The following is a 25,072-nucleotide window of genomic DNA, read 5'->3' as shown; positions in this document are numbered from 1 at the left end:
TTCCTGTGTTATTCTGTAGGTTACAGTTTAAAGATAACTACAAAGATATGTATTTGAAAATTTCCCATTTTTGACAGAAAAGCCCTAGTCATTATCTGATTGTTCTAAACAAGGACAACCTTGGGAGGTTTTTTACGTCTAAGCACAACCAAAGATAGACTCTAATATCTGATTGGTCAATTCAGCCAATTCTACAAATTCCAGAAACAAGAATTTGCACTGAAAATAAAGAATAAATCCGTTAAGTGTGCATGGCTCTTTAACACTTAACAGTTCTTGACAAAGGACCAATCTTCTTCTCTAATCGTGGCTTCTTCACATTCGAAACTCACTGGATTTCTTTATACAACATACACTTACAGTTATTTCTACATTGCTTTTAACTCCCCTGTATTTTCTTTGCTAGGTTGCCACGGAATTCTATTCTTAAACCACCTCATACAATGCCTCAATCTGCATCTTCACCATATTATATAGAGTCTCCGCCTCCCCAGTAAAGATCATAAACGTTCCGTTTCACCAAAATGTCAACACCCCCCCCCCCCCGTTTCTTTACTTATGTGTCTATAAAACACACTTCACAAAACAATTACAACTTGATCACACTCCAGTCTCAAAATAAATCAAAATATTCAGCAAAATCAATCATTTGAACACGGACTATCCTTTTTGTGTTCAAAAATTGCTAAGGCGCTAGCTCACCAATCAGCTGTTTGTGAGGTATATTTTAAAATAATTTTTCATTAAAACAACTCTATTTCAAATTCATTTTGTTAGAAACCTAATATCGCTTTCTAATGGTTATTCGGGAACTAAAAACCTAACCGTAAAAAAAAAATGCACGCCTTAGTGACGGTGCACACACGACACAAAACATTAGCTTCCGTATATTAATAACTTACCTGTAACTGCAAAAGTATCTCAATATGTAGCTTATGAAAAGGTTAAATAAGAAAAGGGACCTGAACTAATATTTGATATTTTTAGATTTAGTGTTTTTTTTATTCTGCATTTCGATTATTTGCATTTGCTTCATTTAAATAGAAAAATATATAGAAGTGTGTGTGTGTGTGTGGGGGGGGGGGGGGGGGGGGGGGGGTTACTGATTATCAAGATGTACAATTATGACGACAAATGAACAAGTTTATATCATGAATTCAATTTCAAACTAGAGACAGTCCTTTCCTATTTTTTTGTTGATCTCCTTGATCTCGACTTTGATCATTGGTCGATCGCTTACAGCCGACATCAATGCAAGTGACTGCGCATTTCTTTGAAAACAAAACGCACAGACTTCTTTAGCTGAGGTGGATAAACTATGTAAATCATACACATAGCATTTCAATATAGTATTAGTATTATAATTTTTTCTACAAGTTTAGAAAATCATGCTTGTTTGACAGTACTACTACATTGTACTACTAAATTCTGGGATCCCTTCCCGGAAATTCGTGTTTTTTTACCTCCCGCTTGAAAATCAGGCGGTATCAACTAAATAAACAATACGTTAAATTTTTCAAGTACTCACCTCATTTCATCTGGGTGAATAAAGTTTCGTAGATAAGCGTGTTTGATACAATCATTTGTCAAAAATTATACCCATGTATTTCTGAAAACTATTCAACTATTTCAAACTATCAACAATGTATGATGAATTGAAAGATAGTTCAAAATAGTTTACTGGAATATTTGCAGGATTAAGTAAATAGTTCTCGGTTAAGAGAATTTACAGTTTTCATCTCACGTAACGTTAAAATCAGTAAAGTCATGATGACGTCGTTACGTCAAAAGTTGTAATTATTGAAGAAAATGCACCATTTTCCCAAACCTCTGGCGGAAAAACGGTAAGAGATGATTCCAAAAAATAAAATTATTTTGAAAGGACACATCGTGGGCATGTTTGTAAAAAACTTTAATCAAATTTACAAACAGGGCCGCCTCGTTATACATACTGTACCCAGTTCTTCGCTTAATCAAGAAGAGGGCGAAAGGGGCGAAAATAAAACGGGTGCGAAAATTTCCCTGTATACAGTATGTTAAGAACCGAAATGGAAAATGTGACCTAAGCATCATTTATACATGTATATATATATATATATATATATATATATATATATATATATATATATATATATATATATATATATATATATATATCACTGGCGGATTGAAGGGGGGGGGCGTGGGGGGGCGCACGCCCCCCCCCCCCTAAAATTCAAAGTATGATGTGACTAATATTTATAATGCCACATTTTGGTACAAAACTAACCAAATAACTGTTATTCTGCATGGTTTTATTCTTAAAATACACAAAAATCCAGGAGCTTCCAGGGGCTGCGCCCCCTGGGCCCCCACCATTCAAAGTATGATTTGACTAGTATTACACACGTCGTACTTTGGTACATCACTAACCAATACCACTATAAGTAAGTTATAAGTAATTAAATCGTTTATTATATAGTGGCATGTGTAACAATACAACGAGAATTGAGAAACATTCAATACATTTATTATTCAAACACCCGGACCTATATGCTTCATACTTTTAACAAAAATAATTGAAAAATATGCACTATTATTGTGCCTGGTTTTACTCTAAAATACACGAAAACCCAGGAGCTTCCGGGGGCTTCGCCCCCTGGGCCCCCACCAGGGCTTCGCCCTGGACCCACTGGGGGCCTTAAGGCGGCCCCCAGACCCCTTGCCTCAACAAAGTTATCCACGTCCCCCCTAACCACAAATCCTGTATCCGCCCCTGTATATATATATATATATATATACTTAATTATGTTCCCCAAACGAAGTTGGGGAACATATTGTTTTTACTCTGTTTCTTCTTATTATTATTATTATGTTCCCCAAACGAAGTTGGGGAACATATTGTTTTTACTCTGTTTCTTATTATGTTCCCCAAACGAAGTTGGGGAACATATTGTTTTTACTCTGTTTCTTATTATTATTATTATTATTAAGGTCTTCCGTCTTCACGGAAGACCTTATAGTGATTCTACTGTTTCTTATTATTATTATTATTATTTTTTTTCCCAAAATTTTGTGCACGCGATTTCTCAGCAACTATTCGGCGGATTTCTACGAAATTTTCAGGAATTATGCGCAATAAGATGAACTTAATACATTTTTAAGGAAATTTGGAAATTTGCTTCTGGTGCCAAGTTATGGGCAATTTCCTGATTTTAAAATGCAATTTTGTCGCCCCTTTTTTTCGAAAATGGCTAAAGATATGACCTGAAGACTTATTGGAGATGATAGTTCGTGACTTTGTGGTTTGCAGAATCACCTTTTTGTGCGTCGTCAGTTCTTCCGGTTGTTATGAAATGCAAATTTAAAAAAATCATATTTTCTAACTTTTTTGTTTTTCAGTATTTTTCATTTATTTTTGGTTTGTTAATAGAAACCCTTCTGAAAATGCTTACTATATAATTTGTTTGAATGTTAATCAATCTAAACTCTAGATATTAGCATTCAAAAATCTGAAGTGGGTCCAAAATGGCGGCCGTCTCTGTCAACGCCGACATTTCGCAATAGGGATTTACGGAGGCAGCCGAGCGTTTGCTTGAATGAAAGTAACATAAGGATAAATGAAATGTATAGGAATACTTGGATAGTCACGTCGTAGTTACGTTGCAGTTCTGTGACAAACTAACGTCTTCTATAATTGGTTTTGGCTAGTTCCCAAAGTTGAAAAAGAAAAGACTAAATGTGCAAATGAAATTCGATTCCTAATATATCTTTTGTGCACCACGGAAAATAGATCTCATCATATTTATAAGTAATACTTTCTCAAAAAAGAATATTGATTAATATTGTCAGTAGAAATCTTAACCACTGTTTTTCCTATGCACACTTGTGTCATATTAAACTAATAAATAAGACAAAAATAAGAAGACGATTTTTTTAAAGATCGCTTCATGGAGTTTATTTTAGCATTCTTGTCTCAAAGACCTGATTCAAGTTATTGAGCATAAATGATATCTGATTCCTTGACCGTCGTAGGGCGAGCCATGTTTTTCAGCGAAACGTTTCAACCTTTTTCAATTAACTAATCGGGATAGTTCACTTTGGGGATAAACAGGAAATTGAAAAAAGTTAGAAATTCATAACCGTTTCACCGCTTTAGTGTTACAGGCATATATACCATATGGAATTGTAAAATGTGTTAAATATACTTTCTAAACCTCTAATCTTAGGCTATAAGAACGTTCTTTTTTTTAATTTCATTGAAGCTATCACACCTATTTACTAGAACATTCCAAAGAAAAGGCGCGAAGATTAACTCGTGGCGTTTTGTGCTAAATTTTGAATAGTGACCCGCCTTTCATAATTTTAAAAGAGAATCACTGTTTCCTAAATTTATATAAATAGATTTAGAGAAGAGGTCCCGATAGCGTAATATTTAGTGCCGTCGGAAGTTCATGCTGGCGACATGGGTTCAATTCTCCTTGTGTGCAATTTTTTTTTTACTTTTTCAGCTCGATTTTACGTTTTCTTTCCGGAATCGGACGGAAGACCTCTCGTTGCTCGCAACGAGTTTCTCATCTAGTTATTATGTTCCCCAAACGAAGTTGGGGAACATATTGTTTTTACTCTGTTTCTTATTATTATTATTATTATTATTATTCCTGGGAAAATTTTGTCCTTGAGTGATCTTGTAAACTACACATCCGACTAAGGTAAAATGTTTTTAGGGTCAATAGACATGTTATGTAGATTTGCCGAACAAAGGTCATTTTGCGCGCACGTGCTTGCAAGAGCGCGCACGTGCAACATGTAAAATGACCGATTTAATTGATATAGGCGTAACTTTTTAAATTTTTGATGAAATGCATTGAAACTCATAATGTAAGGATATATTAGTAATATAGACAGTATGATATGGTCAAAATAGCAAGATCTCACGCGCATGCACGTGCGCTTTGCTCTGATTGGCTGAAACTAAAGTCTCAATATCCTTCTTGTTTTTTGAGGAGATCCTTTTTGAACATAGCCATGCATTAGGATATCCTACAACATGATATATAGAAATTATCATGAAAACACGTGCATGCACGTGTGCTGCAATCTGATTGGCTGAAACTTTAAATAGTTATAACTCCCTTGATTTTCAACCAAACAGGATGGGATTTGGAACATACATATATAAAATGGACTTTTAAAAAAAGGTATGGTCACCATGCACATGCATACACGTTCGTGTACGTGAGCTGCAATCTGATTGGCTGAAATTTTAAAAAGCTATAACTCCCTTGGTTTTCAACCAAACAGGATGAGATTTGGAACATAGATATATAAAATGGACTTCTACAATAAGGTATGGTCACCATGCACATGCATACACGTGCATGTACGTGAGCTGCAATCTGATTGGCTGAAACTTTAAACAGTTATAACTTCCTTGGTTTTCAGCCAAACAGGATGGGATTTGGAACATAGATATATATATGGACATCTACAAGAAGGTATGGTCTCCATGCACATGCATACATGTGCGTGTACGTACGCTGCAATCTGATTGGCTGAAACTTTAAACAGTTTTAACTTCCTTAGTTTTCAACCAAACGGGATGGGATTTAGAACATAGATAGATTTAATGAACTTCTACAAGACGGTATGGTCACCATGCTCATGTATGCACGTGCGTGCACGTGAAATGGGTAAAATAAAAAATACACTTGAATGAGCGAATTTTTCAATACTTTTGGATTAAATACTTTAATATTTAGTATATTGAAATATATAGATTGTGTAGACAAGATGATATGGTAATTACGTATATGCCTTTACATGCGCACACATGCAGTGCTAAAATTTTAATGAGCATGGTGCATTTCTGGGTAAACATTGTTAAAATTTCAAATGCATAGAGTTTGTGTTAATAAATGAAGCTTACAGGGAATATGGCACCAAAAGGGAGTTGGGGAGCGTTTGGGGAACATCTGTAACGGTCCCCGTTACAATTAGCACTAGTTATGTTCCCCAAACGAAGTTGGGGAACATATTGTTGTTACTCTGTTTCTTATTATTATTATTATTATTATTCCTGGGAAAATTTTGTCCTTGAGTGATCTTGTAAACTACACATCCGACTAAGGTAAAATGTTTTTAGGGTCAATAGACATGTTATGTAGATTTGCCGAACAAAGGTCATTTTGCGCGCACGTGCTTGCAAGAGCGCGCACGTGCAACATGTAAAATGACCGATTTAATTGATATAGGCGTAACTTTTTTAATTTTTGATGAAATGCTTTGAAACTCATAATGTAAGGATATATTAGTAATATAGACAATATGACATGGTCAAACTAGCAAGATCTCACGCGCATGCACGTGCGCTTTGCTCTGATTGGCTGAAACTAAAGTCTCAATATCTTTCTTGTTTTTTGAGGAAATCCTTTGAAATTTTGAACATAGCCATGCATTAGGATATCCTACAACATGATATATAGAAATTATCATGAAAACACGTGCATGCACGTGCGCTGCAATCTGATTGGCTGAAACTTTAAAAAGCTATAACTCCCTTGATTTCAACCAAACAGGATGGGATTTGGAACATAGATATATTAAATGGACTTCTACAAAAAGGTATGGTCACCATGCACATGCATACACGTGCGTGTACGTGAGCTGCAATCTGATTGGCTGAAATTTTAAACAGTTATAACTTCCTTGGTTTTCAACCAAACAGGATGGTTTTAGAACATTGATATATATAATGGACATCTACAAGAAGGTATGATCTCCATGCACATGCATACATGTGCGTGTACGAGCGCTGCAATCTGATTGGCTGAAACTTTGAACAGTTTTAACTCCCTTGGTTTTCAACCAAACGGGATGGGATTTAGAACATAGATAGATTTAATGAACTTCTGCAAGAAGGTATGGTCACCATGCTCATGTATGCACGTGCGTGCACCTGAAATGGGTAAAATCAAAAATACACTTGAATGAGCGAATTTTTTAATACTTTTGGATTAAATACTTTAATATTTAGTATATATTAAAATATATAGATTGTGTAGACAAGATGATATGGTCATTACGTACATGCCTTCACATGCGCACACATGCAATGCTAAAATTTGAATGAGCATGGTACATTTCTGGGTAAACATTGTTAAAATTTCAAATGCATAGAGTTTGTGTTAATAAATGAAGCTTACAGGGAATATGGCACCAAAAGGGAGTTGGGGAGCGTTTGGGGAACATCTGTAACGGTCCCCGTTACAATTAGCACTAGTTATTATTATTATTCTTTTTTCTTCTTATTTCTTCTCCGGTACTTTTTTGTCCGGAAGTGTTCTCAGAAACTGTTCACCAAACTAAGTTAAAACCTTTTTAGGGTTAGTAGGCATGTTGTGTAGATGTGCCGAACGAAGGTCATTTTGCGCGCATTCGCATGCACGTGCGGGCGCGTGCAATGAGTAAACTGACTGATATATTTAATATGGTTGTAACTTTTATATTTTTTGATAAAATGTTTTGAAACTCATTATATAAAGATATATAAGTTGTGTAGATAAGATGACATGGTCAAATTTGCATGAACTCACGCGCATGCACGTGCGCTTTGCTCTGATTGGCTGAAACAGAAATCTTAATGTCTTTTTTGTTGTATGATGAAATGCTTTGAAACTTAAAACATAGACATGTATTAGGATGTACTACAATATGATATATAAAATTTTTCATGAAATCACGCGCATGCACGTGCGCTGCAATCTGATTGGCTGAAACTTTAAATGACTATAACTCCCTTGGTTTTCAACCAAACAGCATGGGATTTAGAACATAGATAGACATAAAGGACTCCTACAAGATGGTATGGTCACCATTCACATGCATGCACGTGCGTGCACGTGCGCTTAGCTCTAATTGGCTGAAACAAAAATCTCAATATCTTTTCTGTTTTTTTACAAAATGCTTTGAAATTTAAAACATAGGCATACTTTAAGATGTCCTACAATATGAAATATAATAATTGTCATGGAAACATGCGCATGCACGTGCGCTGCAATCTGATTGGCTTAAACTTTAAATGGCTATAACTCCCTTGTTTTTCAACCAAACAGGATGGGATTAAGAACATAGACAGACATAATGGACTCCTACAAGAAGGTATGGTCATCATGCACGTGCGTGCACGTGCATATGAGTAAAATAGTGTAGACAAGATGATATCGTCATTACGCTCATGCAATCACATGTGCACGCCTGCATTGCTTAAATTTGAAATACTTGGTATACTTTTGGGAAAACGTTGTTTACGTCTTAAATGCATAGATTTTGCCTTCTTTAATGAAACTTACAGGGAATATGGCACGAGAAGGGAGTTGGGGAGTGTTTGGGGAACATCTGTAACGGTTCCCGTTACAATTAGCACTAGTTATTATTATTTTTCTTCTTCTTCTTCTTCTTCTTCCTGGGTACTTTTTTGTCCAGGAGTGATCTTGTAAACTACACATCTGACTTAGGTAAAACCTTTTTAGGGTCAGTAGACATGTAATGTAGATTTGCGGAATCAAGGTCATTTTGCGCGCACGTGCTTGCAAGAGCGCGCACGTGCAATACGTGAAATGACCAATATAATAGATATAGCCGTAACTTTTCTATTTTTTGATGAAATGCTTTGAATTCCATTATGAAAGGATATATTAGTAGTGTAGACATGACGACATGGTCTTTATAGCAAGATCTCACGCGCATGCACGTGCGCTTCTCTCTGATTGGCTGAAACTAAAGTCTCAATATCTTTCTTGTTTTTTGATAAAATCCTTTGAAATTTTGAACATAGTCATACGTTATGAAGATCTACAGCATGATATATAAGAATTATCATAAAATCATGCGCATGCACATGTGCTGTAATCTGATTGGCTGAAACTTTAAATGCCTATAACTTTCTTGGTTCTCAACAAAACGGGATGAAATTTAGAATATGAATAGGTATGATGGATTACTACATTATGCTACTATCAAAATGGAATGCAAGGACACGCATGCATGCACGTGCACGCGCACAATATGCAAAGTGACCAATATATTTGAAAAACGGTAACATTTATATTTCTTATGATTTGTCTAATTGATTCTCACGACACAAAGAAATGTTAATGGTTAAGACAACCTGTTATGATCATCTTGCATGTGCATGCACGTGCGTGCGCGTGCAATGAGTTAAATAAAATATAGTTGATATCATTGTAGCTTTAATAATTCTTATATGAAATTCTTTGATACTGAGTATATTTTAAAAATGTCTTACAGGAAAATGGCACAAAAAGAGATTTGGGGAGCGTTTGGGGAACATCTGTAACGGTCCCCGTTACAATTAAAACTAGTTTTTCTTCTTCTTCTTCTTCTTCTTCTTCTTCTTCTTCTTCTTCTTCTTCTTCTTCTTCCTGGGTACTTTTTTGTCCGGGAGTGATCTTGTAAACTGTTGATCCGATGTAGGTAAAACCTTTTTAGGGTCAGTAGACATGTTATGTAGATTTGCGGAATCAAAGTCATTTTGTGCGCACGTGCTTGCAAGAGCGCGCACGTGCATCATGTGAAATGACCAATATAATGTATATTGCCTTAACTTTTCTATTTTTTGATGAAATGCTTTGAAACTCATAGTGTAAAGATATATTAGTACTATAGACAAGATGACATGGTCAAAATAGCAAGATCTCACGCGCATGCACGTGCGCTTTGCTCTGATTGGCTGAAACTAAAGTCTCTATATCTTTCTTGTCTTTTTACGAAATCCTTTGAAATTTTGAACATAGCCATGCATAAGGATATCCTACAACATGGTGTATAGCAATTATCATGAAAACACATGCGTGTACGTGCGCTGCAATCTGATTGGCTGAAACTTTAAATAGCCATAACTCCCTTGGTTTTCAACCAAACAGGATGGGATTTGGAACATAGATATATATACTGGACTTCTACAAGAAGGTATAGTCACTATGCACATGCATACATGTGCGTGTACATGCGCTGCAATCTGATTGGCTGAAACTTTAAACAGGTATAACTCCCTTGGTTTTCAACCAAACGGGGTGGGATTTAGAACATAGATAGATGTAATGGACTTCTACAAGAATGTATGGTCACCATGCTCATGTATGCACGTGCGTGCACGTGAAATGGGTAAAATCAAAAATACACTTGAAAGACCGTTTTTGTTTTATAGTTTTGGATTATATTTAACATATTAAAATATATAGATTGTGTAGACAATATGATATGGTCATTACACACATGCATTCACATGCGCAAGTGTGCAATAATAATATTTGAATGAACATGGTACACTTCTTGGTAAACGTTGTTAAAGTCTCAAATGCATAGAGTTTGTCTTATTTAATTACGCCTACAGGGAATATGATTATAAAAGGGAGTTGGGGAGCGTTTGGGGAACATCTGTAACGGTCCCCGTTACAATTAGCACTAGTAAAAAAATGTTTTTAAAAAAGTAACTGAATACATGTAGAAAATGTAATATGCCTAATTCATAATAGATAGGGCTGGACCTTACATAGTACCAGTTTTATTGCATGATGTATCAGCTGTTTGTCACGTGAATAGTATAAAAACAGAATTATTAAGCAGACAGTGGAAGATGAGTATAGTGCAAGGGCATATGCGTGTTTTTGAAGAAAAGAAATCGATACACATCAAAAAATGTTTACTACCTGTATACAAAAAGTGCTGGGAGAGAGTTTGCGCTGTTTGGAAAGTTCAGAACATTTTGCCGAAAATACATTGGATGGTTAAAAATTTCCACTTTGCTTAAATTCTAGTTAGACAACCACCACATGCCAGTGATGTCATATTTGTTGAGTTTTTTTTTTCCTTTTACTCGATAGTATTGTTATCAAGTAGATTTTTTAAATAAGTGATAATTAAATGAGTTAATATATAATAATAAATAAATGAAAAGACGTGAAGTCTTTTCCTTTTTCCATCTAGAGCTGGTAAAAGAACAAGCAAAATAAATAGGCATTCTAAAACGTATAAAATTTTACCTCGACAAATGTTATCTATAAAAATTTTAGGTAAATCTCACATCATATATTTTCTAGTGTACATCCAAGATCAGAATCCATGCACGTTTGCTTTAAGTAACTGTTGCAGTTGTATGAATATCCATATTTTATTTTTATTCAAAGAGACTGAATCTTTCTTTGTAACAAAAAAATTAGGTTTAATTTATCTAACGTAATGGTAGATTTAAAATACTTTGACTAAATTATATATATATTTTTTCTTTTATATGGGTTCTTAAGGACGTTCGATCCTGAGATTTTGAGCGTATTTTGGTCAGGTCCTTTATTTATAAAATTCTGCATCATTTTTAAGTTCCAACATTAAATCTGAATTCTACAGTGCAAATGTAACTATCTCCAATGAAAAAACCGCGATTAAATTGCATTCAAGTAGAATTAAGCTAGGACTATATTTTGTGGCGGAAAGTTTTTTAAACGAAAATGATCAGTCTTTCCATTTTGAACTATAACAGTACTGTTAATTTTGGATTCCTATTTTTCTATCCTGGTTGCACACAAAGCTGTTTTTTGCAGTGAAATATGTTATGCTGGTTCTGAAATATCGATTAAATTATTTCTTATGTACTCTAACAACAAAGTGGGACAAATATAGTCAATATATTCTGAAAATCTGGGGAAAAAATGAGCCAATTTTAACGTAAAATTGAAACTTTTTTTAGTAATATCTGAAGATTTTCATCATATACCCCAACTTTTGATATTCTTTTCTAAATATTCCATGATAAATTTGACCTATTTGCTAAAATCAGAAAAAGTTTAAGACTTTAAAATAATTTTCTTGCTTATTAAATTTTCAATGCCAGAAAAATAACTTTTTATTAGTGCAGAAAGGTCAAATAATTGATTATGCGAGGCAATTTGAAACGTTTTCTTAGTCACAATTTTTAAGTGTCTTTTTTAAAACAAACTTATTTTGTCATTTTGTTTCATGCTTTAACTGGATAAAAAATATTGGAGGGAAAACGTCAAAAAATTAATTTTTAATTAAGACACAAATTTCAGTGCAAGAAGGTCATATTAAATGTACTGTAGCGCCAAAAGAAGCGTATTGACCCCCATTTTTTGATTTGAATTTTAATTAAGCTATGTATGTAGAAACTAAAAATATACTTGGCAAAAAAAGTGTAGACTTTAAATATCAGGATCGAACGTCGTTAAGGAGAAAGAAAACATTACAAAAGAAATTCGATTTTTTGAAAGGGGAAATAGAAGTATATGCAATCGAATTGTTTTTAGCTTTGCAAAGAAAAGGGAAAATTGCAAGGGGCTGTGGAAAATTACTACAAACTTAAACCACCGTGTCTTCTTGTTAATAAATAAGACATCACCTATCCTTCAAGTGTGGAAAAAAGTCCTTTTTCCTAAAATTATGATCTAGAAAAGTGCATTTCTTTTTAAAGTATATTGTGGAGTTTTTAATCTTTGGAATGTCAACCAGTGAGATCCCTTTTTAAAAATAGAAATAGTAAAATTGAATGCTTTGAAAATGAAGATAAAAATGACAATTTATCTTATGTGTAGGTATATTATTTCTTAAATGTTTAACTATGAAGATATAATTTTAAGTATTCAAATGAACTTTCTAATAAATTGAGACAGACAGACTTTCTGATAGTGAGTGGCCGGATGATCAGTAACTGAAAAGATCATTAACAATACAAAAAGATTCCTGAAATAAAGTATAAGCTCACTTATTTATCTCTAAGTTTAGCGAGTTTTAATTCATGACGGCTTTTATTGGAGTGTGTGTTTGACATACACGTTGTCTCATTCAACTAGTTTCATGGCCACAAAGCATGTTTCTCAAAATATACTGTATGGCGGGTAATTTTAGCGGAGAGCAAATTTTGGCGTTTTGATGATAGTCCGCTAAAATTTTATTCGCTAAAATAGTCGGTACTCTTCTTAGTGTCCATCAGAAAAGAGCTAAAACCCTGCGTCCACTAAATTAAATTACGCCAAAATTATTGGCATACCTTTGAGAAGGCAAAACACAAAATTTTACACCCGCCAAGTAAACCCGCTATACGGTATATTTTCCCATCAGTAATCAAGTTTTACACTATTTTTTTTAAAATAATATAGTTTTGTTTGTCGACAGAAGGAGTTGATCAGCGAAGTGATATGTCTCTTCATATATAATTCCTTTTTCTTTTTTTTTAAATTATGATACAACTTTTATATTTCACTTAAGCATCTTCCTACATGTGTACTTCTTGGTTTGTTTGGGGATATTTTTTTTTACCTCATTTGTATTGACAAGATGTATGGGCCTTCGGTACAAAGTTATGAAAGAAAGATACAAGTTTTAAAAAAAAAACATATTTTCATAATTTTAAATAGAAGTGGAAATATGATATTTGTTGATCATGGTACCAACAGGTCTTAAATTTACAACACAGATGATTGACCATTAACTTTACATATAATATTCTTCCTAAGGAACAATAACTATATTGAAAAAAACAAGAGATGTTTGTAAAACACTTATGCCCCCCTCCCCCCAAATTGGAATTTTTTTAAGTCCAAAAGGGCATAACTCTGTCTAAAATGGTGCGATCCTACCCAAAACATTTCTTGACCTAGATATTCAGCTGAAAAATCTGTATACTAAATTTCATTTCAATATGTGCAACCTCTGCAAAGAAAATGAACAGAAACTGCAAATAAGTGGAATTTTCTAAGTCCAAGGGGCATAACTCTAACAAAAAGGAAGCGATTGTACTTAAAATAAAACTTGACCTAGATATTTATCTGAAATACCTGTATACTAAATTTCATTTCAATATGTGCAACCTCTGCAAAGAAAATGAACAGAAACTGCAAATAAGTGGAATTTTTATAAGTCCAAGGGGCATTACTCCAACAAAAATGGTGCAATCATATCCAAAACATAATTTGACCTAGATATTTAGCTCATAAATCTGTATACCAAATTTCATTTCAATGTGTGCAACCCCTGCGAAGAAAATGAACGGAAACTGCAAATAAATGGAATTTTTCTAAGTCCAAGGGGCATAACTCTAACAAAAAGGAAGCGATTGTACTCAAAACAGAACTTGACCTAGATATTTATCTGAAATACCTGTATACTAAATTTCATTTCAATATGTGCAACCCCTGCGAAGAAAATGAACGGAAACTGCAAATAAATGGAATTTTTCTAAGTCCAAGGGGCATAACTCTGTCAAAAATGGGGCGATCGTACCCAAAACAGAACTTGATCTAGATATTTACCTGATAAACCTGTATACCAAATTTCATTTCAGTATGTGCAAAGGTTGTGAAGAAAATGAACGGAAACTAAATGGACCGACAGACCGACAGACCGACGGACAGCAGCAACGCAATATGCCCTCCCTTCTTCGAAGGGGGGCATAAAAATTCTTCATTTTTTTTTCTAAAACAGTAAATTTATACACTTTGTCAAGTGCTTGTCCCATGAAGGACCAAGTTCTCAGTTTTGAGCCAGACATTAAATATTTTATCATTCTTAACAATCTAAGAATTTGAAGAAATGGATTTGAATATTAAGTTTACACATGTATACATAAATGTATCTATTTTCATTCCTCAACAATCCTTCTCTCTGTTTCACAGACTTCATAAATGTTCATGTAAACCCACACTATTATTGCAAAATATATTTAACAGAGCCATAGTAAACTTATGCTGGTGTTTTTTGTTAGTCAAAATATAAAAAAAAATCTACCCAATTAGTCAATATATCAGAATAATGAACAGAGGTGAGACAAATTTTTAAGATAACCTTAGTTAAAAGTCATCTGGCAATTATAGCATTACTTTTTTATTAAGTCACCTTTGCACAATGTACCAAATAAAAGGTGTTTCGTATTAAATTGGATTTACATTTTAAGGTCAACATGATCCAAATTGTTTACACACTCTTCTGCATATTTAAGTCGATTAAGAGTTACTGTTCTTCCAAGTATTTTCATCATTTCAACAACAGGGGGTCCTACCTGTAAATAAAAAGAGTACCCAATTGAAAACACATGTCTAGTTTACTGTTTAAGGACCCTCACCAAGATAAAGTAGTTAAAACCTTTATTTGCCTGTATATTTTTCATTTGAGTAAGAAAAAGCAATTTTTCTGCATTATTACTTCATTGTCTTTGAGAATTTTTCCTGGATAAAAAAGGCACTCTTCCTATGTTAAAAATGATTAATTTAATTTTAGAATATACTCCTATATACTATATAATTTTCTCAAAGTCCTAAAAATATTTTTCATGAGTGTATAGAGCGTTCTTAAATATAATTGTAATACCAGAGATGGTAAATATGAAGAAAAAATAAAACATCTAATAATTAATATACTGGATTCATAGATAAAATAAAATCTTAAATGTCAGAGTGGGTTTACTTTGAAGACCCTCTCATATATTATTTTAATTATTTCCTGAATTTCACATACATTACATTTAAAATGCAAAGCTTTCTAAAGTCAGCAGTGAGTAAATTGAATGTATATATACCTGTAATCCAGATAGGGAAACTCGTATAATGTTCATCAATAATTTCACTTTGATTCCTCTATTTTTAGCAATCACAGACAAGGAGTTTTTGAGGGTGTTTTCCTGAAAGTCAGACATTTCATTGACAGCAGTGTAACAGTCTCGTAAAATATCACAGAGGTCAAGGTCATAATTTCCTCTGAGTTCCTGTATCTGTGTTTGAGAAGGTGTGTTCCACAGGAAATCCCATTGTGGTTCTGTTAAATCTGTAATCTTGTTAATTCTGCTTTCACCCTGAAATATATATGCTTATCAATAATCCATTTAAGTCAAATAAAGTAGGATATTCAATGATATTGAAAATCAAATTACTGTACACAGGGTTATTTTCACCCTTTTGCACTTGCAAACAATTTTGCCCCATTTTGAATTTGCCCAGTCATGATAGTTCTGTTTAGAAATCATGCTGTGTTCTTTGAATTCGCCCTGTTTTTAATTTGCCCAATCATGAAGAGAGCGAAAGGGGTGAAAATAAAACGGGGGCGAAAATTTCCCTGTACATAGTAATTAAATTACACACTTATAAAATTAAAATGCACTAGAAGCACTAACCACAGCCCACTGTAGAATACCAGCAACATATTCTTTGTCTAGTTCAGTACTTGGAAACTTACTAGGATATCTACAATTTAAAAAAAAAAAGAATTTTGCAAAGCACTCAATGATTGATACAGTTTATACTTGAGTGAACACATGTACCTATCCTGAATATTCTTACTTTGCTTGCAAATGTTTCGTCAGGATTTCCATTGTCTGGTCAGTAACTTGGACAGGATCATCTTGCATCTCTCTCTTGAGGTAAATTTTACTCACTTGCTCCAACTTTTCATTATCCACATGTCCAGGATGAGTGGACATATTCTCTATGGAAAACTTTAAATTGGAAAAACGGATAATATTAAAGCAATTCATATTCTGATTTAAACCTGTACATGTAATTCTGAAAAGCATAAACTTAAACGTTTTTATGTGTAAATAAAAATCAAATATATGGAAAAATAGGAATTTAAAAGTATCAGTACTGTAAATATACTTTGAAAGAGAAAATAAAAAAAGAATCTTCTGCAACAAAATATAATTCCTCACTTAATGCTATCATGGCTATTTATTGTGGGTTTTTAACTGAATACACTACACAGTAAAATTGATATTTAACATAATGGAAGAACTATAATATGATGCAGATTTTTTTTAAAAAAAAGTATTGATCCAGAAAATGAATCTGATCATAAGTTCCGGATCAAACCTTCGTAGTAGATCTTTTATACGGGTCATATTATAAGAACACTTGGCTTTGAAAACAGTTTCTGACTTGTTCATAGTTGATGGATTGATTATGGGGTTTTCAAAGAAATAAATCAGGAAATGTTCAGTAAATGTCAAAAAAAAAAGTTGGTTTAGGGTTGTTAACTTTCTATAAAATATATTCCATGGAATGCATTTGACTGAATGACCTTTGAGTCAAAACCCTGATATGAAGATATACCTTTTTGATGAGGTCCTTCATGCTGTCATACTCTATAGAATGATCATCTGTCTGTGTGTACCCCCCTCCAAGTAATGTGAGAAACTTCAATAAAGATTCAGGACTGTAGCCTTTATTCTGGAATAAAAGGAGCATACTGTACATTACATAGATCAAATGAGCTAGCATTACAATGCAAAAAGGGCAGTAACTCTAAACAAGCATACATTGTATAAATTCACAGAGGACTTGCTGGTATCTTAATACCTGATAATATGATATCTGAATCTTTAATACCTGATAATATGATATCTGAATCTTAAATACCTGATAACATGATACCTGAATCTTTAATACCTGATAATATGATATCTGAATATCTCCCTGTCTCTTTGACAGCTTAGTTCCATCACTGAAATTCAAAATGCAGTTTACTTTTTTTTAATATTCATATTTAGGTTATAGAGCTGAACTGCAAAATTTGTTTTCAATTCTACATATAATTTATTGATTTTTAAAAAAGTTACTTTATATAATTTTTTTTCAATAAAGTAAATATTACTTTTAATACACAGTTTAAAATTTAAGGTACTCTTCTGAATCTATATGACTTTATCAATAAAAGCTTTAACAAAAGATCGACAGGATTACACAAAACACACTGGTCATATTGATATGAAAAAGTTCTTTATGATGATTGATCTATTTGTCAGATGAAAATCTTCCTTTATACTTTTGCAGTTTGTTGAAATTTGTTGATTTTTTACTCCAATACTATGAGGTTATTGTGTTCATCCTTGTTACAAGAGAGTATAAATGTACCTGTTCATAATGAGAGGAAGGTGACCAAACTCAGGAGGGGACCAGCCAAATGCTTTATACAACAGCAAGTGCTTTGGAGTTGAAATCTGCCATTCCTATATAGAAACAAAACTTCTAGTTACAAAAATTTACATGGTGAGTGCTAACAGAAAATAATGGAAGAATTCAAGATTTTATACATTTTTTTTATTAAGCACACTTTATTCAATTTGGTGAAATACATGCATATAATGTTAATACCTGGCAATAACTGTTTTTCAAAAATGTGTGTCTACAGTATATACTAAGATGTTCATTTATATTAAAAGATCTTAATATCCAAAAGCATTTATTTACTATTCTAAATATACAAGAGCATTTATTTACTATTTTAATTATAGCAGATTTCAGATAAAATAAACTGATCAATGACAGAAAAGTTTGTTATTAAACCATTAGAATTTATTTGAAAATAAAAATAAAGAGTCCCTCCTCTTTAAAATTGTGCATTCCTTGTAAAACTCACCTGTCCCCTTAGGACATGAGTTATTCCCATCAAATGGTCATCCACTACATTGGCGAAATGATAGGTTGGCAAACCATCAGCTTTCATAATTACCTAACATTGAAAAGATGAAATAAGTCTCAAGTGTTCACTTTCTAAATGTATTCATCTCATCTTTTTTCATATTATTGACTCCAAAATTTTAACATTTTTTTTTCAAAGTCATTTTTTTTTTGACAATTTCATATTGATTAAAGAAAAACACTTTGGTATATTGAGAGATTTAAAAGCCAATCTTAACAATGTAATCATGCATGTGTCTAATATTCCAAGTGAATATTCAATAAGATGCATTGCCTACATATAATTCCATCAACTTGATGTTTTGGTTACCCATGGAAATTAAATGATAAGCATTAAGAGATAAGGGAAATGCATCCCTGAATGCATCGTTTATCATAGATATGTCATGCAAAGTAGGCCTAAATCATAATGCTTGTAAATGGACCATATCCAAAACAAGAGGCCCACGGGCCTTATAGGTCACCTGAGTATCATGTAACAACTTTCCAGCGATTGTATTTGGTTCGTGTTTTAATCCAAAAGCCATGAAATTCACAAATTTTGATAGAGGCACCATTGCTTATCAAAGGGCAATTTCAAAGCATTAATTTATTTTTAGTTAAATATGATATAAAGTATCTATTTTGAAAGAGGCATCTATTATAAGGCCAGCAATTTTTTTTTTGTTTGGTTTAGTTATGAACATGAGAATAAAAAAGCATAGGAGAAGGAAGTCAAAATTTTTTTTTGATAAATCAATTATACATTTGTACATTCTTTTTTTTATGCTATTAAATCCTTACCCTGACACATAATGCTTACAAATAGGAAAATATATATCATCTGCCAGTTTGGGCCAGTTATATAAATTTTGTAATGTTGGTCAAAATATATTTTAAAAAATCAATTCTTTAAAAATATAACACACATCAGCATTTTTTTTAAATGTGTTATGAATGTGTAGAAAATTTAATCCTAGATAAAACAGACAGGGGGTATTGTGTAGGAACATTTTTTCATTGTAAAATAATTTTTTCACTCCATATATATTTTATATTCACTTACAAACAATTTTGCTTCTCATTTTTACATTCACCCAGTCACAGTTCTGTTATAACAGAGAAATTATGCAGTGTTCTTTATATAAATTCACCCCAATTAAATTATGTGTCCACTGTCATGTATACTGAAGCAAATAAAATACATGTGTCAATATGCATATAAAGATTTGATTGCTTATTCTTTATTATGTGTGTAAAGATTTTTTTATATGGAATATTTATCACACTGTAACGATGATTTTAACAATTTCACATTAATACTATCATTTAGTAAAAAAAAAAAGTAGTAAAAAAAAAAAGGAACACTGACCTCTCACACTTGAAGCGAGAGACATAACCACCAGTACGGAATCGCTTTACATTGTGAATATATGTAATCACATACATGTATATATTCATGTTTTCATGTTCGGTAGATATATTACAAATGTAACTATTTAGCCTTTATTAAACAGTTCTATAATTAGCAATGTTTACATCATAAAAATGTCCATAAACAAGATACTAATAAATGGGGCGGGGCACTTTGAGAGGGGCCTCTAGGGAGTTTTGGTATAAAATTACATTGCATAAGAAAAATCTTCTTGAAAGTGATAGTATTACACACGGACAGAATGTATAAATTTGGATTGCACCTCAAAATCAATAGTTATTTGATTGAGATATAAAATTACATATTCACATATCGTACAGATGTGAAATTTTAGCAAGATGCAAATTTATGACCTTGTGACTTTTGACCTCAAAAACAATATTCTATTTTAAGTATAGGGAGTTGTAAAATTTTAAAAGTGAATCTCAAATGTGTCACTAATGAAGGTATTGTTTGCAAAAAAAACGTAAATAATTTTTACTTTTGAAACTACAGTAAACCAATGTCATTGTGCAACAAAGTCGTCATTTTATTTGTCCTTTGAACAGGTGAAACTTTTTGAATGGCACTCGTATCGATGAATTTTACACTAAACCAAGCGACGATTTATTTCCCGCCGTTTCAAAAACCGGAAGGGATCATATTTTTTTTTATTTCCACAAGTATTTTTTGTTTCAAATTAAAATTTTATATCCGCCTTATAAACTATCATTAGCATATCAAATGCTCAAAGAATTCATGCATTTCACTATAATATAATCGCATTATCATTCAAGACATTTTGTGCATTGCGTCCACTTAAAATCTTATATCCGCACCTGAAGTAGGTAAAATGTTACTATATAATCAATAGTATACTTCTTACGCATTATTCACGACGCTCGAATCAAATCGTACTTAGGGTAAAAAATCCCAGGAGCAGAGATTTTTCAAAGTTGCATTTTCAAACTCTCAAGTGTAAAAGCTCGTCATGCTAATTGGATAAAGATTGCATTAATTATTGAAGCCCCAGGGGGGCAGGGATTTACAAGATCTACATAGCCATAGTGCAATTATTATAAATGGTTGGACGACGACGGACGACAGGACAAAAACAGATAGCAATAGGTCTATAATTAGTTAACTTGGCCTCTGAATTTTTAACCAGAAGCATAATTCTAGTTAAATCTGTGACAATAATTTGGTTAACAATGATAACACAAAATCCTTAACCTGCTGAAAATATATATAAATTAAAGACATTTTAACACATCATTTTTAGAAAGTTTGATCAATTATAGTTTTTATTGTATAAAGGGTTATTTTCACTCCATATTATTTTACACTTACAAACAATTTTGTTTATATATTTTTCAAGAAATTATACAGTGTTTGCAATTAAATGTTCAACTGCTTTGTGAAAATAAAATATGAACACAAAAGTACTTTAACAATTATTGAAGACTGACAGGAAACACTGACTGGGGAATTGTAGAATGCTACATTGTAATTTTTACTCATAATTTCGGAGATATATTAGAATGTAACTTACTGGATCACCTTCATAATTAGCAATGTTTACATCATAATGTCCATAAACAAGATCTGTAAATGGCTCGTGGTCCTCTGAATTTAACTGGAAAAAGAAAGTTGTATTCATGAATCTGGATTGCATCATGTATGTTATTTAACTGAGAATAAATTACATATTCACATATCGTACAGATGGAAATTTTAGCAAGATGCAAATCTAGTGACTTTTCCTTAAAAACTGGTATTCTATTTTAAGTAAGAGGAAATTTTAGTGAATCTCAAATGCTCACTAATGAAGCTATTGTGAAAAAAAAACGCAAATAATTTTTAGCTATGTTTAATTTTAGTGATCTCGGTTCCCTTGCTAATAATGTCAAAATTAAATCCTCGCTAAAAATCTTGCTAATACTGTATTAAACAAAAAATTGTGAATAGCATCTTCCATAATCTATTTTCTTGCTTAATTGCCTTTTTTTTTTCCTTCTTAATACATATCACAGTTTAATTTAAATCGGCAGAAAATTCAATATCAAAAAGTTTTTATCTCCTTATGTAAACAAAATGTTCGACTGCATGTTTTACACTCAAATTAAAGTAGCAAGTAAGAGATCTTAAAAAATTTTGGTTAAATTATAAGTATGTAAGAAACATTTTTTTTTTTCTTGTAAATGTGTATTCACCTTAAATCTGACAACATATGGCACATTTTCGTCAGTTTTCTCCTGAATTTCTCTATCTGTTAAATGTCGACATTTGTTGTCATACTTTGGAATTTCTCCTCGTCGGATGGCATCTTTTCTGATCAAATTGAGTCTGAACTTAGTGCAATAACACCTGTAAGCTGCTCCATTCTTCAGCAAAAATAAGAGTATTTTTATTTAACAGTAAAGCACACTTTTTTTTAAAGTTAAGTAGTGAAATTGCAAAAAAATAAACAAACATCATGCATACTGTACGCTGTGGGTGAATATATTTTGTAATACAAGTATACTCTTCAATTTAAACATGGCATTACAGGTGTTACCGTGTACATTGTAACAGGGATTGACATTAACTTTTATATTCACTTGTCCTTCGGGCAAATGAACTACAATTTTGACTTGCCCGAACGCAAAACTTGGTTGCCCAAAAATTTTAAAGAAGAAAATATCAGTTACTGTATCTTAATTTGATACATCATACTGTAAACATTACAGAGTTAACAAACTAATTTCTATTTTAAACTTAACTGCAAACAACTTTCCTGTAATTTACTATCCTGTAAACACACGTACAGCGATGCACTAATGATTTTTCCTTTTCTTTTCTTTTTTTTTTTTTTTTTAAATTTACCCCCCCCCCCAAGCAATTAAGGTTCAACTAAAAGGAAAACAGTTATCATGTTTTGAATCAAGATACATCATTACCAAGAACAACTGGTGTTCTTTATATTCTGTAAGTGATTAAATAAACTATTCTATTACATATATTTCGTAAGAATGTATCTTAAGTTCATAATAAGTTGTCAGGCAGAGAGTGAACGAAAGAAAACAGAATAACGAACCCGATTTCTAAATAAAGGTATGATCCAGAAACATTATTGCAAAAACAATGTCACGTTTTTGGCAGAAATGTTCAATTCATTGTCTTCTTTATAAACTAATGTAAATTAAAAAAAACCTTTCTATCAGAAATATCCAAAATACATCGATGTGTATGATTTACATTGGAGTCAATCCCTGTGTAAGCGTTTGCCTTACAACAAAATATTAAAAATCTATATGTAACAAAGCCGTACATATGTAAATACATCATTGTTATACATGTAATAAACATGTACTCTGACTGCAGTACCTTAATTAATTTATCCAAACAATTGGTGTACAACTCTGTTCTTTGTGACTGGATGTAGGGTCCATAGTCTCCACCAATAGAAGGACCTGACAACAGACAGTTCATTAGTTAATCATAATGGGAAGGCCAGAGGGGTTAAAGTGAACAAGTAATTTTATAATATATGGTGAGTTGTGTCTACTGCATAATAAGACTAACCAGGTATGTAATCTTTAATTCATATTCAAATAAAACTTTAGTATTTGAAAATTTTACAGGAACATGGTATGAGAGATATTTAGTGACACTTCAGTCCATAAGGCAAGAGCAATGTTGATGCTATTTTAAACTTTAAGGGTTACTTAATTATTGTTAGGAAAAAGACAAAAATATACTTCCATACATGTTCATAATTAATTATCCTATTTACAAAGTATTACATTCTAAACTCATTAATTTTACATATTTAAAAAAATAATAAGATTTAAAGGAATCTCTGCCTTTCGTTTCTTGAAATTTTTAGAGGAATGATCAGGCACAAAACAGCTTTTTTAGAGGAAGTCACTAAAAGAGATGTGCATCAAAGTGTGTCATGAGGTTGATAATAAGGATTCTGGTAAAACTACTCCTACACATTTTGTAAATATTGTCGATTTTAATTTTTATCCAGATTTTTAACGAGGTCTTCCTCAGCATGATTTTAGTCTTTTACATAAGTGATAATGCCCAATATTGGTGCCAGGCACATTAGTGGAAGAAGAAAAAAACTTTCACTATTTACCTTCATCCGGTTCAAGCTTGGCCCATTGTAAAGTCTTTATGATCTTCTCAATAGCACCATCTACAATTCTTGTCTGTAAATTAAAAAAAATAGCCAAAATGTCCTCTAAATGTATGAATGACAGGTAAAAGATTATTCTCTAAAATTGAGAAGTTGATGGACGATTTAATCAAGGTATCGACTTCTCAATAAGATGCAAGTAAGTAAAAGATACGTCGAAATAAAGATGAGTGGTTACGTTGAACATGTTGAAATATATATATATTTTTTTCAATTGCTCCGTTGAATATTTTTATCTAAAATTGGATGACACTTCCTGGACTAAACTTTGACTTTTCTTCATATATGATATATCCCACCTGATCCGTATCCTCTATCCTCAAAACAAACACACCACCATTTGACTTGGCAAACAAGTAATTGTATAACGCTGTTCTTAGAGAACCTAAATGCATATATCCTGTGGGGCTCGGTGCAAACCTCACCCTAACACTCTTTCCATTGTCGCATGTTGATGCTGTATTAAAATACCGTCGAATTTGACGGCTAATTCGAAGAGAAAATATTTTCATGGAAAGCGCCATATTGTTTCTAATTTCCAGAATCCCGAGCCCGAGTTTTTACTGGAAATGGCACAACTCTGTTTGAGCGATCGATACGTTTCTTGAGAAAATATGTATCTAAAAAAAATAGTTATTAAACATATAGATAAAAATACTGTTTGTATATTTTTAAAAAGAAAAATCAGACGGTTTATTAGTTCCACAAGTATCTTATTTTTTTTTTTATAAATGACACGGGGGTGGGGGGTGGTTACATGTATTATGGCTGTCTGATTTCACTAGTTAAAACTGTTTGACAGTAATATAAGACAACATAATGATATCATAAATCATTTTAATGAGGACAGTTCACTCCTCACTTATGAGTATTTCTGCAACCCCTATCCAAATACATGATTAATAATTTTTTTTTAAAGAATACAATATGCTATAAAGGCGTGGATGAAAAATTCTGGTAAGGAAAACAGTGTTTAAAAAATCACTTATCCGTTAATTATATCAAAAGTTTTCATAG

At 32.5% G+C, this 25,072-nt stretch overlaps 1 protein-coding gene across 1 annotated transcript; it reads right to left on the bottom strand.

The window, feature by feature from the left end:
- Positions 1 to 14,876: 14,876 nt before the first annotated feature.
- LOC134266311 (probable glutamate--tRNA ligase, mitochondrial) lies at positions 14,877 to 24,581 on the bottom strand. Its single transcript, XM_062748530.1, has 13 exons — positions 24,355 to 24,581; positions 23,996 to 24,068; positions 23,236 to 23,321; positions 22,083 to 22,253; positions 21,422 to 21,505; positions 18,415 to 18,507; positions 17,910 to 18,004; positions 17,445 to 17,499; positions 17,109 to 17,225; positions 16,341 to 16,495; positions 16,175 to 16,244; positions 15,584 to 15,856; positions 14,877 to 15,067 (listed from the first exon to the last, which is right to left on the bottom strand). Exons 1-13 carry the CDS (start codon positions 24,577 to 24,579, stop codon positions 14,951 to 14,953), a joined length of 1,614 nt encoding a protein of 537 aa, XP_062604514.1. The 5' UTR covers positions 24,580 to 24,581; the 3' UTR covers positions 14,877 to 14,950.
- Between the last annotated feature and the right edge of the window lie 491 nt (positions 24,582 to 25,072).

Source organism: Saccostrea cucullata, unplaced genomic scaffold (assembly GCF_032062105.1).
Source record: "Saccostrea cucullata isolate Sc308-1 unplaced genomic scaffold, CSIRO_AGI_Scuc_v1 ctg979, whole genome shotgun sequence".
Classification (NCBI taxonomy): domain Eukaryota; kingdom Metazoa; phylum Mollusca; class Bivalvia; order Ostreida; family Ostreidae; genus Saccostrea; species Saccostrea cuccullata.
This window is presented reverse-complemented; position numbering and strand designations above follow the sequence as displayed.